The 14,835-nt window shown below is 37.9% G+C and overlaps 1 protein-coding gene across 9 annotated transcripts in view; it reads left to right on the top strand.

Moving 5' to 3' along the window:
* Positions 1–14,835, top strand: part of LOC131432702 (uncharacterized) — a 40,549-nt gene that overhangs the window by 12,516 nt on the left and 13,198 nt on the right. Inside the window, exon 1 of one of the 9 annotated variants that reach the window (XM_058599140.1) lies at positions 4,007–6,649. The exons of 6 other annotated variants lie outside the window; for them this stretch is intronic. In XM_058599140.1, coding sequence (XP_058455123.1) covers positions 6,620–6,649 — 30 coding nt within the window. In that variant the 5' untranslated portion in view covers positions 4,007–6,619. Of the gene's footprint in view, positions 1–4,006; positions 6,650–14,835 lie in introns of those variants that run through there. 2 more of the 9 variants (XM_058599145.1, XM_058599146.1) reach the window with 2 other exon arrangements.

Below are 14,835 nucleotides of genomic sequence, written 5' to 3'. Positions count from 1 at the left end.
GGCAGCCTGTGCACCCGATATGTCTCCGTTCATGTGGATTGCCATAGAATGAAGCTAGCAAACGTGCAACAGGGTCTATTCATAGATTCGGTTAGCTTTTATTTTTCGTGTTTGGCTCTATCTTTTCACTATTTAAACAATGTTTTCGTAATAAACGTGATACTCAATTAGAGAAAAAGTTATTAAGAAATTAAATATGGAATAATTTCGATACACTGTCGTGTCGTAAAATTTTCAGGTGAGCATAGTAAAAAACCTGTTTTAATCCACCTAGTGGTGTAATGATGCCTTTATCATATCAATCATACTATCATATATAATACTGTGGTATTCTTCAAAATAATTTTCTTCGATGCTCAAAAGAATAACCGAAATCGGTTTGTTTGACCGTCTACTGATAAAAACTATCAATTAGAAAAGATTTGAGGTCGATTTAGAAAACTTTTTAGGGTTTTTCCCCATTTTCAGTGATGGTATACAATTTTTAACCCACTTTACCCTAAATTGCCGGATCCGAAAGTCGGATACGCATGAAATTCAGGAATTACGTATTGGAACACAGAACCTTTCATTTGAACCTAAGTTTGTGAAAATCGGTCGCGCCATCTATGAGAAAAGTTAGAACACATATTTTCTTTTTTTGCACATTTTACCCCATAACTCCCGAACCGGAAGTCAGATCCAAATAATATTCAGGAATTTTTTATGGGATCTCAAGACCTTTCATTTGAATCTAAGTTTGTGAAAATCGGTTCAATCATCATTTTGAGGAATACCACAATGTTAAAGGATGATTATTTTAAACTTGTTGATTTAAAAATGAAATAAAACAATTGCGAAAATATGAAATGGCCAGATTTATTTTATTTGGTAGAAAGCTTGGCATTTCAAACATATGACATATTTTTCACAAAGATCCTGAATTTTCGATCACCTTGAATAATGCTCTCCATAGCATTGATCGTGGCAGGTTTGTCCACATAAACTAATGACTTCACGTATACCCACAAAAAAAAATCGAGTGGCGTCAAATCACGCGAACGCGGAGGTCAATTCACCGGTCCATTTCTGGAAATAATGTTATCGTTGAAGTGTTCTTTTAATAAGTCAATTGTTTTGGCCGCAGTATGACAAGTGGCACCATCCTGATGAAATCACATTGAAATTCATTGATCATGGTTCTGTATCGAACGTGCCTTTCTTCCTCATTTTGAAAGAAATAAGGAACGAGGATTCCACCAGCCCATACAGTACATTTATCTGTAATTCTTGAACGGCGTGTGGATCTTTGTTCCAATTTAATATAGCAATTTTGCTTGTTGACGTATCCATCATCAACACTGAAGAGAATTTTGCGCTAAAAACAGTTATAATTGAACACGAATGTTGAAATTTCTTGTTCTGGAGTTAACCTATTCATGATGATTTGCCAAACAATACAGAGTAGAGACGATGCTTCTTTCACACTTCCGAGTATCAATAATCGTTCATATTAGTTGATTGATTGTGTGAATTGTACTAATTTTACTGTTTCTAGAGTTTTAACGGAGCATCGAGGTATGGCTGGTGGAACTGAATTGGGAATATGGGACTAGTTCAGAATTCAGTTGCAAAATTCAGGTTCAGAATCCAGATTCTTGCAGTTCATTAATTTAGCAGTTCGTCTTGCAGTTCATTAATTTAGTTTTAGAATTCTGGAACTGAACTTATTTTCAAATTTAATTCTAGAACTCAATTCTGAACCTGAATTCCGAACCTAACTTAAAGCATTGAATCCAGTTCCAAAATCTTGTTCCAGAACCAATTCCTGCATGATTAATCTGAATAAGGATAATGAACTCAGAAACTGGAATCTGGTGTTAAATTCAGATTCTAAAGTCAGTTTCAAAATTCCGGTTCAAATCTAAAATTTTGATCCAAAATTCAGATCTGAAATTTATATTATGAATTTTGTTTCGAAATTCTGAATTTTCGTTCCAGAATAAGAATTCTGGATACGAGTTCTGTACTTCGAACAGGCACGAAATTAAGTTCGAAATCTAGTCAAGGAACCAGCTCCAAAATTCTAGCTCCAGAATCTTAAATTTGAATTGCCTAAGTTTTAACTTTTGAACCCGTATTCTGAAACTAAATTTCAAAACTACATTTTAAAACCAGAATTAGGTTCAAAATTCAGGTAGAATTTGGTTCCAAAATTCAGTCTTAGAATTAAGTTCCAAAATCTGAGATCTGTTTTAGATGTTGCTGATTAAACGTGACTAGTCTTGCTCACGTCGTCCCAGTGCGAAAAAGAAAAGCAAGCGTAATGAACTGTCTTCATTGTTTCCAAAAGTTTGAGAAAACTATGTTTTTGAGTTATCTATGGTTATCTCACACTGTTGAAAATTTAATCATTAATAACTGATATTAATTCTGAAAGCATTGAGAAATGTCGACCTGAGCGTTTGATGTGTTGAACCACGTAAACGGTCTGCTCTCATTGCTGGCGACTGCTCCTCCTGACGAACGAAGTCCAAATGAGAGCACGACCTGAGCGTTTCAAGCTTTATAGCAGGTTCAATGTGACTGATGTTGGTGGGATAACCTCACCACGACATTCAGTTCCGTCTAACGCACTAGAAGAAATGAACAATTTTCGATCAAAGTTTATCTTTTATGCTTGTCCAGTAGAACATCGGGACTGGTATGTGCCTGTAAATCTTTGCTTTTGAGTTTTTTTATGGTTATCTCACACTGTTGAAAATTTAATCACACATTATGTTATTGGGTTAATTACAACAAGAGAAATACACGATTAAGTTCTACCCATTCTTGTACGGGGTAAATTTTGAACAGGCACCCCATAGTAAAGTTAGTCGTATTCACGACAAAACAAACCCAAAAATACCCGTTATTTTCAAACAAGTATTTCTCATAGATACAACAAAGTTTTTTATGGAACACAAAAAACTACAGCCTAAATAGGATAACAGAGGTATTTTGGCCTACTTTTGGATTAGTTTTATTTTGGTGCACTTTGAAAAAACATTCACCAAATGTTGTAATATCTTAAAAAACCCTTCCTCAATAGGTAATGTAATGTAATTAGCTTCAAATTGATGCAACATGAGTTACTTAACATCGGTTGAATCCATAAAGTTTGTTAGGTGGGCCAAAATATATGAAGTAGCCAAAATACCTCTGTTACCCTATTCAAAACTAATTTTGGTCATACTTTTGTCATTAGTTGTGCAGTCCTAACAGTTCGGCTGAAAAGTTCGTATCGTTTAATAGAAACACACATTTTTTTGCCAAAATTCGTTTTTATTATTCAACATAATTGCCATCAGAAGCGATACAGCGACTATAGCGATCTTCCAACTTTTCGATACCATTTTTGTAGTACGATTTGTCCTTTGCCTCAAAATAGGCCTCAGTTTCAGCGATTACCTCTTCATTGCTTCTAAATTTTTTACCAGCGAGCATTCTCTTGAGGTCTGAGAACAGGAAAAAGTCACTGGGGCCAAATCTGGAGAATACGGTGGATGAGGGATCAATTCGAAGCCCAATTCGTTCAATTTCAGCATGGTTTTCATCGACTTGTGACACGGTGCATTGTCTTGATGAAACAAAACTTTTTTCTTCTTCAAATGAGGCCGTTTTTCGAAATTTCGTCCTTGAAACGCTCTAATAACGCTATATAATAGTCACTGTTGATGGTTTTTCCCTTTTAATTTTTGAAAATTATACCATGCGAATCCCAAAATACAGACGCCATAACCTTACCGGCCGATTGTTGAGTCTTTCCACGCTTTGGGTTCGGTTCATCGCGTGCAGTCCACTCAGCTGACTGTAGATTGGATTCCGGAGTGAAGTGATGGAGCCATGTTTCGTCCATTGTTATATATCGACGAAAAAAATCGGTTTTATTTCGATATAACAGCTCCAAACACTGCTCAGAATCATCAATTCGTTGTTGTTTTTGATCGATTGTGAGCTCACGCGGCACCCATTTTGCACAAAGCTTTCTCATATCCAAATATTCGTGAATAATATGTCCAACACGTTCCTTTGATATCTTTAGGGTGTCAGCTATCTCGATCAACTTCACTTTACGGTCATTGAAAATCATTTTGTGGATTTTTTTCACGTTTTTATCGGTAACAGCCTCTTCTGGACGACCACTGCGTTCATCGTCTTCGGTGCTCATATGACCAGTACGAAATTTTGCAAACCACTTACGAATTGTTGCTTCGCCCGGTGCAGAGTCTGGATAACACTCATCAAGCCATTTTTTGGTATCGGCGGCACTTTTTTTCATCAAAAAGTAGTGTTTCATCAACACACGAAATTCCTTTTTTTCCATTTTTTTCACAATAACAAAAGTAGCTTCACTCAAAATGCAATATCTCACAAACTAATAATCAGACAGCTGTCAAATTTATACACGTATCTTTTGATGGTTGGTACTAACTGAAAATGGTATGGATTTAATTCTAGTGGCGCCCTCTCATAGAAACGATACAAACTTTTCAGCCGATCTGTTACGTCAATGCCTCTAGCAATCCCGTTTGACTGTCCCTTGTATTTTTTAAACGTATCCGCAAACTATGGGATTTTAACTGACTTCGAAGTCCTATTAATAGACTTTCGATTGCGCTGTTATGCTTGTCGACAACTTTGTATCGCGCTCCATCGATTTCCATGTTCGATCGCAAATACGTAAGATGCTATTGACACTAGAAAACCTTTCAGGTCGAGGCTGAAACATATTTCAACTGGTTTGCGCGATGAGTTCCTTATCCATCGAATCGCAGGCTCTCAGACCCAGTTTAATTAACATTGACTTAAATACTATGAAGTAGTGGGACCAGTTTTTCAAATCGCTATTTGCGGCATACCTTGCCGTCTCCCTCTCCTCCTACAATCGATTTCTGAATGGCAAATGGTGGTACAAAGGGAAGCAACGGCTGATACGTTTGTAGTTGTTATCATATGAGAACTATGATATGACGTATCTAGCATACGCCGCTTACTTCGATATAACAACTATATTGTTTCTTCGTGAGTTGTCTAATCGAGCAAGTTATGACAGTTTGATTTGATTTCGTTCAATTTTGAACACTAATTTTTATCCAGGAAAAAAAGGATTCTTTTCTCCATTTGTTGCAATTCGACTTTTGGTCTTACGGGTTTTCGTAGTTCTTTGTGTTCTTATCGACCTCAATCCACTCGATTGTGGCATGATATGTGAATCACAAGTTGTCAATGCTTGTAGGCATACGAATTCCCCCCGAAAACACCGGTAGGACGTTAGAAGAAAAAAAAGCAATGACCAAAAATAGACATCAAATTTCAAATTCGACTGATTTAGAAGCTGCTTAGCATAGTAAAACTATGTTGGTTTCGTAGTAGGCTAGTCGGTGTAAAAAAATTTCTTGATTGAACCGATTGATTCAAGCACAAATCTGTTAGTGATAATTTGAATAGGCAATTTTGAAGTGCCGCCGCAGTACGATTTGTGCTACAAACAAGGCCGAGAAATTCGCTCTTAGATTCGGTTCTTGCACTATCTTGCGCGTTCCATTGTTCTCATTTGTATGTAGTTAGTTTACAAACAAGTTCGCAACAATAATAACAACAACAACAATACTACTAACGAGGGCCACTTTTGCAAGCACCGCTGCGTCACTACTCACTAGCATGCAGCCGTATCATTTCAGGGTTAGTCATAGAGGGGCAACAATTCACAACACAGCAGCAGCTCACATGTCGTCGTTGTGCTGTCTCTCTCTTTCTCTTTATCTATGTTTCAGTTTGCAAAGTTGATTGCTGTGAATCATTCGTTGTTGTGAGCAGTGTGCCTTGGAAAGCTACGCGACCGTTGGCTCACACTGCGATTCCCCTGAGGAAAAACAAGCGGCCAGAAAGAGAAGCCAGAATAGAAACACAAACGGCGGGGGAGTTGGGGGTTAGATGGACATCTGATTGGGCAACATGTTCATGCAATTGCCGAGCGAGTTGAGTCAAACAAAACAATCACTCTGAGGGAAGAAAAACTTTTCTTTTCGTCTTACCCCGGATTCCTCCGTCAGACAAAAGTAGTTGTTGATCTTTTGCAGTTATTCCGAGTATGGCGTAAGCAAAAGAATCAAGTCAGTGGTTAATAGTTTCGTCATCAGTTGCTGCTGGTCGGTTAGAACTTGAACTAGTCGAGGTAGGTGCGGATACTAATTGGTCACGAAGTTGTTCCATTGCGAAGTTTACGGTGGTCACGGTAGGTCTACTATTTTTCGGTGTTTGGATCGTTATCGGAAGAGGGTTGAGGTTAACAGGTGTGGAGTTCGTCGTTGATAAGGTTTTGCGTTGTATCTACAGAGTAGTATAGGAACACTACTACTACTACTACTACTTGCTACTACCAGCGTTAGTCAGTTCGTCGGCAGCTTCGGTCAGTGTGCAACACAGTAGTACGTTTCGTGACCGATTTGTGTGTTATTGTCTTCGGATGAGACTAGTGTACAGTGCCAACAGATGCTAATTCGCAAGTTGGTAGTTCTGTGCTAATTGAACGACTTCGGTTTTCGGTGGTGAAAGCAACACCAATGATAGCAGGCAACAGTGCAACAGTGCAACCCAAATGCAGATGAAGGCAGAAAACAACTCGAAGGTGCATTTGTGTTCAGTTTCTCTAGCACGTTGTGTGTAACACGCACCCTCACCCCCCTCTATTCACCGCAACACCCATGCTGACTACAAGTGCGTGTTATCCGATGTTTCTAAATTATTGCAAAAACACAACCTTTTTTATTAACATCTAACAATATCCGTTGCCTCCTATTCGGATTTCAAATTTGACCCAACATTCTTCCGGATTGTTTCCTCTGTGTGTTTACTATATTGTTACAGCTTTGTCTAGTGGACTCACGAACAGTCCACTTGTGTGATCCCTGGTACAGATCGAAAGTGATTAGTCGAATGGGACAGTGACTGGGTAAGAACAAAAACAAGTCTAAATCTAGTGAGTACTACTTGATCGCATCACTGATTTGATTTCGTTCGTTGGATAATTATTCACTGTCTGTTCGACGTATCAATTCAAGTGAGAACAAATATTGTATTGATATCTATAAAACAATTTTGTTTTAATTTATCTTCTTCTTACATTTTTTAGACGCGAAGAATATATTGGGAGGTTAACTTAATTTATTTGATATTGATATTGAACTTAATTATACGAAATTGTAACTGTTATTGATTCGTCCTTGTATACACAAAATAGTCTTTAAACTGCAGAGGACATCCCTGTGGGGTTGTTCGAACTGCTGACGTAGGACTACAAAACTATTGTTGAAATCACTGTCAATTAGAAATTGAAATTTCGACCACCAATTATCTGTAATATTTAGTTTTCTCTACTCGATGTAAACTTAGAAAATTTCACAGAATTCGGTAATTTTTTACTGTATTTTTAACAGCTGAACGTTCGATAACTGATCGTCCGCTAATAAAAATTTCGTTGAACTGTCACACAACTACTGAATAATTTTGTAAACCAAATGCAATCATTAACGAATTGTTCGGCATTTTTGTTTTGTTTTTGCTTAGTTAAAATGTTGGATTAATTGTGCTTTTCGGATATATTTTTCACAGAAACTATTAAAGAAAAATTAGTACCAGTCGTAGCTACGGTGCCAATGCACTGTGATCCGAAACGGGAAATCGGCGACACAAAAACTATTTTCGCTTTTAAATATTAGTTTTTTTTTGTCGTGAATACGACTTTCTTTTCAAAATTTACCCTGTACAAGAACCCTGTAAAACTTAATCGTGAATATCTCTTGTATTTAAGGCAACAACATAATTTCTTCTCCATACCATCGGAAATATGTTCTGCAACTTATGATTCTATTTTCAGTAGTGCGAGATAATAACTCCAAGCAGAAGTTTTCTAAAATTTTTGGTATGAACGAGCATTTAGACGACAAAAAAAATTCCAAATGAATTGAATGAATCATCACAATATTTCCAGTGGTTGAGTGATGTGTGCTTACGACACGTTTTGTTCGCTAGTTAAAAGCCATCATCACACCACTAGGTGAATTAAATCAGGGTTTCTATAATAAATAGCTATATAATTCGCGCAAACTTAAGAAAACATCTCCAAGGTGTGGAAAAGCTTGTCAGTTTTATTCATATTTACGTCATTCAGTTATGTCTCTGACATTATCCACCCGTTTTAATTTGTAGTTGATGTCTTCACAAAAGTTATTTGCATTAAACATCAATTTTTCGGTGTAAAGAAAGGGTGGCTCGTAAAGAATAACTTTTTTGTCTTTCTCATATAGAAAGGCTATTTCATATTCCACTCGACTCAGTTCGTCGAGTTCACAAAATGAATGTACGTGTGTGTGTGTGTGTGTGTGTGTGTGTGTGTGTGTGTGTGTGTGTGTGCGTGTGTGTGTAACATATAATGTCACTCGATTTTCTCTGATGATGGCTGAACCGATTTTCACTAACTCAGATTCAAATGAAAGGTCCCATAGATCGCTATTAAATTTTATCCCGATCCGACTTCCGGTTCCGGAATTACAAGGCAATATGTGCAAATTTATGAGGAACGCGTGCTCAATTTTCTCGGAAATTTTTCAGACGATTTTTACAAACTAAGATGCAAATGAAAGGTTTTGAAATCCTTTAAAAAGTACCCGAGAACTTGATCATGATTCGACTTTCGGTTCCGGTATTACAGTGCGATAAGTGAAAAATTTACATTTTCGAGAGTATTTTTTCAAAAGTGAAGGCGAAACGAGGTGCACATTTTTATAAAACTTATTGCTAAATTCATCTAGTTGGCAGATTTGTTAGTTCAGGAATCAGAACAAATTGGCTCAAATGGCACGTTCCCCTTGATATTTGGAGATTTGTGCCTTGTCATCAATTTGTTTTTAGCATCATTTTCCCGATATATAAGAGGGAAGGATTGAAAGGAAATGGTAAAGGTTGGACTAGGAGGATGGGAAAAATTGACGACACAAAAACACGTAAAAGCAGAAGTAAATTCTGCACCCCTAAGGGATGCTGAACAATCTGCTGGGGATCACATTTAGTGGAAGCAGAAGTAAATTCTGAACCTCTACGAGCTCCCGAACAGTCTGCTGTTAATAAAACCTCCAACCCCCGAGAGGATTTAGAGATCTTACAAAAGCGACACCATTCTGCACTCCCGGAAGAATGCAGAACGATTCGCAGTATGTACGAGCAGAAGTGAATTCGGTACCCCCTAAAGGATGCCAAACAATCTTCTAAACCCTATTTAAGGTGAATACAGAAAGGATTCATTCACTCCAGGAAGAACGATGAACCCTTCTGATTATAGCTCCTTACCACATTGGGTGAGAAACGAGAGAATATCCTTCAATTTTAGCTCCGCATACACAGACTCAACCATGTATGGAGAACCAAAAACCCGGATACGTAGCTGCGTCAATGCGGGACAGTTACATATCAGATGATATGAAGTACCATAATCGCATTCACACAAATCACACGAATAATACTCAGCACGTTGAATAGTAGCCATGTGATAATTGATTTTGCAATGCCCAGTCAGAGCTCTGACCAGAATACTGCAATGATGCTTGGAGAAATGCAGTAGACACTTTGACATTTTCAGATTTAAATCTGGTAGAAATGCTTTTGTCTGAGCGCAAGTTTGCAAGCTGCGCCAGTAGCTGGCATGTTTGGAGGCAGCCCAAGAACGAATCTTGTGCTTTATCCAACTAGTTGAAAGTGGTAAAGCTGGTTCAGGACCAACGAAATCATTCGTTGCACCAGCTCTAGCCAACTCATCAGCCCATTCATTTCCAGTAATACCAGTAATCGACATGCGATCACTAGATTCGACCGTGAGTCATTCGAACTGAGTGCTTTTAAGGCTGCCTGACTGTCGGAACAAAAATGAATTCGTTTACCACAGATCCTCTGCTGAAGTGCCGATTGTACTCCACACAGAATCGCGTAGATTTCTGCTTGGAACACAGTACAGTATCTACCAAGTGAATGAGACTGCTCCAGCCTCATTTCAAGACAGTAGACACCAGCACCAGCACGATCATTCAACAGAGAACCGTTCGTATAACAAACTATGTGTTCATCAAGTTGTCGTTCCAGACAACCAGAAAACCATTCCTCACGAAGAGGATAGCTCACCTTGAATCACTAGGAGTCACTAGGAGCGAGTAAATACTCATTCCACGTAACCATTTTAGACCACAAGCGAGTGTGGCTGGTAGCATAATCTAATGGGTTACTATTCCAAAGCCCTGTAACCTTAAGACGGTATGCACAAGATAATGCTTCTTGTTTTAGGAACACATGTAGTGGTTTAATGCACAGTAGCGCCTCTAGAGCAGCAGTAGGAGTTGTTGTGAATGCTCCTGTCATCGCCATTAAGACCATCCTTTGGAGATGATTTAGCTTTGACTGAACTGTCGCGACTTCTCCTTTCTGCCACCATACAAGACATCCGTATGCTAAAATTGGTCTAACAATAGTTGTGTAGATCCAATGAATGTATCTGGGTTTGAGTCCCCATGATTTTCCAAAAGCTCGTCTGCATTGGCCGAAAGCGAAAGTGAAAAATTGACATTTTCGAGAGTATTTTTTCAAAAGTGAAGGCGAAACGAGGTGCACATTTTTATAAAACTTACTGCTAAATTCATCTAGTTGGCAGATTTGTTAGTTAGTGGATATATAAATCTACTTTAGGACTACTAGTCCCCGATTTTCGCTTCCGGAAGCACCGATAATAGTGAAGAAAATCTTCAAAACCGGAACTCACTTCGGTTTGTCAGCAACGGTTAAACCAATTTTCACAAATCATGATTCAAATAAAAGCTTAAAGTTTGTCTTAAAAGATACTGTGACATTTCATCCTGATCCGATTTCCGGAATTATAGGGCGATTAGTGTCAAAAATTTCAAACTGTCGTACAAAACTATGCATAACCGGTACGCATCGGTACGTGCTGGTACGGAAGAAGTAAACACCACCGCCTAACACATAATGTGTTGTTAAATTTTGTATAGTTTGTTTTGTGTTTTTGAAAATGTATCTAATATGAACAAGGCCACTAGGTGGATTAAAAAAAACTCTCAAATCAAACTTTGTGCGAATCAAAATCAAATCTGAATCTGTAACATATAAAATGATATGAAATCAAAGATGAAAAGTTTGTACTGAATCACTTGCCATGTAACAACATACAGCAATATAACAAAATAGAAAAAAGCACATACAAAATGAAACTAATCGTTCTTCATCCTCGAAAATATGTTGAACGATGTGCAGGTACCAAAATGGACATTTCATGAAAACCCCGATCACCGAAAGGAATAGAGATTTTACAAAAGCGATGCTGCATCTCTAGAAGAGAGTAGAACGAATCGCAATATTTATAAAACAAAGTAAATCTCTTGTTTAGCAATAACTATAGCTCCTTGACACATTGCATTCTGTGAGAATCGATAGAATATTCATAAATTTCAGCTCATCATACACAGTTTAAACTATGTACGGAGAGCAAAATATTTGGAAACGGGGTCATTGGACAAAATTCTCGTTGTTATAAAACCATTCGACCTAATGGTTATTTGGCATAATACTTGTTTGGCATAATGATCATTCAGCATAATCCTATTTGACAGCAAGAGAACTGAATTCTGGCATAATATTTATTTGGCATAACGCGTATATTTGGCATAATGGTATTTCGGCATAATTGTCGTTTGCCAAAAAATTCACATAGTGTTTGATGCTGCTATGACCGTTTGCCAGAAAACCATTCAACACAAAACACAATCAACTTTCGGTAAAGATCGTGAATCAGTGGCGTCTCGTGACAATTTTTTTTTGATTGTGCACTACTTTTGTAATATATCAGATGTAACAATTAATTGTAAGTAAAAACTAAAGATTGAGGTATGGATATTCGTTTGTGGTTTTCAGTACAACGAAATAACGATACACTTTCGAATGGGATTTTTTTTATTGAACTTTCATAAATTTAATAGAAGAATTCGGTTCTCCCCGTCGAACAAATCTGTCAATAACTACATCAATAAAACCGCTTCGACGTTGCAACTGAAACAGCATTTTGTTTTTATCTGTCATAAGCATAAGCCACTGCTGCCTCTCCTGAAGGTGTGCATATAAGTTCTCACAGAGACAAATATGCCAGAAACAAAAACAAATCTCGAAGCTGAACTCAGTGATTCTTTTTCTTCTGGAATCTGTGCAGTAACTCATGTGCACAGAAAAGACACTAACACAGCGATAAGAGATACTTAAAATTTTAAATTGGATGTATATGAGATCTGTGTAAATACTCGCAATTTCGGCGAACAAAGAATCTAAAAAATAATTTAATGCGGAAAGGGATGCAGTGATTTCCTTCAATTTGACCAGTTGTGCAGTGCACGAGATGCACATGAGGACGAGACGCCACTGACATGAATATTTGTCGGAAATAGGAATTCGGTGTTTTTCAATGCCAATGGTAGATGCGAAACTATACATGTGTGTCAGCAAGTCTGGGTAAACGGCCAAATGACAAATTTGCCTGCAAAAGGCCCTCGCTTTGGATTAGTCATTGGACGGCTCGGGCTGCGTCACCTCGGCGGCTTTGCGCTGGTTTTGACCCTGACTCATCTGGCCTTTCGTGTCAAGTTATACAAGAATGATCGGGTAAAGCCCATAAGAAATAAATAGTGCTGAGGTCTCCGATTTGAGTTCGACTTGCGATCAGTTAGTTCAGGGGTTCCCAAACTATTTAGGGTCATGGACCCCTTTTACTAAAATTAACTTAGGCCTCAGACCCCCATCCACAAGTTCCTTTGAAAATTCAATTTCTTGCTCTTTTAGTATTGATGTAAAATGCTTAGGGGAAGGTGTTCGGTTGCCGGCAGCCCACCGTAACTTTTGCCAGAAAGCAGATAGCGTCATTCCGACAAATGTCATGTGTATGTAACAGCAGCACGTTCTTTTTCTGCCGAATACCGAAGCAAACAGACGCTTGTAATTTGTGCTGCGTTCAAAACAAATATCAAATGCACGAATATCAACACAAAGGTTCTGACTTTTCTATAGTATCACAAATCGAAGAACATTAATCGGAAAGGTTAGTGGATTGAATATTTATAAGGTGAAATCGATCTATTTCGTGATTTAATACCGGATGCTATCAAAATTTTTGCAACCAAAGATTTGTTTAGTGAAAGTTTTGGCCAAACATCTAGCTGCTCATATGGTCAGCAGATGGTCCGGCTAAGAAAAAACGTGAAAGACCGGCCAAATCAAATCCAAAGACGCCTGGATCATCGACCAAGAGAGCCAAGGCGAAGTCACCATCAGACAATGAAGACTTTTGTCCAAAACGCTTCCAAAAAGAAAAAAATCTGTTGTTTCTTTGAATAACTGCAGTCTTTACTTATATTTTTCCCTTTTTTAATGAAATTTCTTGGGGTGCCAGTAACCGAACACCTTTTTTGAAATAACCAAAATTTATCACTTTACTAAATTGATAATAAAGTTTTTTCAATCAAATAAATCGACTTAGTTACTTTATCAGTTGTTAGCTAGGGACTTTAGCTTTCCATTGATGTATATATGTCCACATAATGTGCATTTAGACAAGTTATAAGGATAAAATAAAAGGGTGCCGGTAACCGAACAGTCTCCCCTACCAATTCCTGCGGATGGTCAAATAAACAACTTTTTTAGTGTAAATATTTTAAATAACAACTTATATCAAATAATAGGGGGTCGATTTCTAGACCTCGTCGACCTCGTTTACGTTTACGTCGACAAAAAGGATATCGACGTCAAGGAGTCTATATCGACCACTTTGGAAACCGCTGATTTAATTCGTCCGTCAATCATTCATTGGAACTGCGAGTGCCTAGCTGAAAAACATTTTGAAAAGATCGTCAATTGAAACACCGATTGGTACACTACACAGATTCATGTTGATATCGGTTTGAAACACAGTACAGTGTCTACCTAGTGAGTGAGATAGCTCTAATCTCATTACATGACAGTAGACACCACCATCAGCGTGACCTTCCAACAGAGATCGGTCCGGATAAAAAACTACCAAGCTCATCAAGTGGTAGTTCCAAATAACCAGACAACCACTCCTCACGAAGAGGATATCTCACACTGAATGTTTCAAAAGGAAAAATGGATGTGAGAGTTAAGCCATTTGGAACAAGGAAATACTCATCTATATTACCATTTGAGACCTTAAGCGAGTGTGACTAGTTGCATAGTTCTTAGAGTTACTGTTCCAAACACCTAAAGTTACCTAGGACGGCATGCACAAGCTATTATTTCTTGTTTGGGGAACACATGCCGTTATTCAATACACAGGAGTGCTTCGAGAGTAGCAGAAAGAATTGTCTTGAACGCTCGCATCTTTGTCATTATGGCCAAACTTTGAAGATGATTTTGCTTTGATTGAGCTGTGAATGTATCTGGGTTTGAGTCTCCATGATTTACCTTTTTCAATTGCCTATTTGACCGAATCAACCGTCAACAGGAACAATTGCCGGTGATACATCCATGCATCCTGGAAAGTGAGTATTGAAAAGACAGTTGAGTACATCACCGACATCAGACAAGTAATCATTTTCTGATATTCTTAAGAAACCGGAATGAAAGTTCTTTGATTTCGAAAGTAATTTATTTAATCTGCTAGTCTTATTTAGACTAGAGACATTTGTGCAAAGGCTTCTTCAACTAATTAGTTCAGACGATCGAAGAACATTTTTGTAAGCCCTTCGAGCCGACACAAAT

This window comes from Malaya genurostris, chromosome 2, assembly GCF_030247185.1.
Source record: "Malaya genurostris strain Urasoe2022 chromosome 2, Malgen_1.1, whole genome shotgun sequence".
Lineage (NCBI taxonomy): Eukaryota > Metazoa > Arthropoda > Insecta > Diptera > Culicidae > Malaya > Malaya genurostris.
This window is presented reverse-complemented; position numbering and strand designations above follow the sequence as displayed.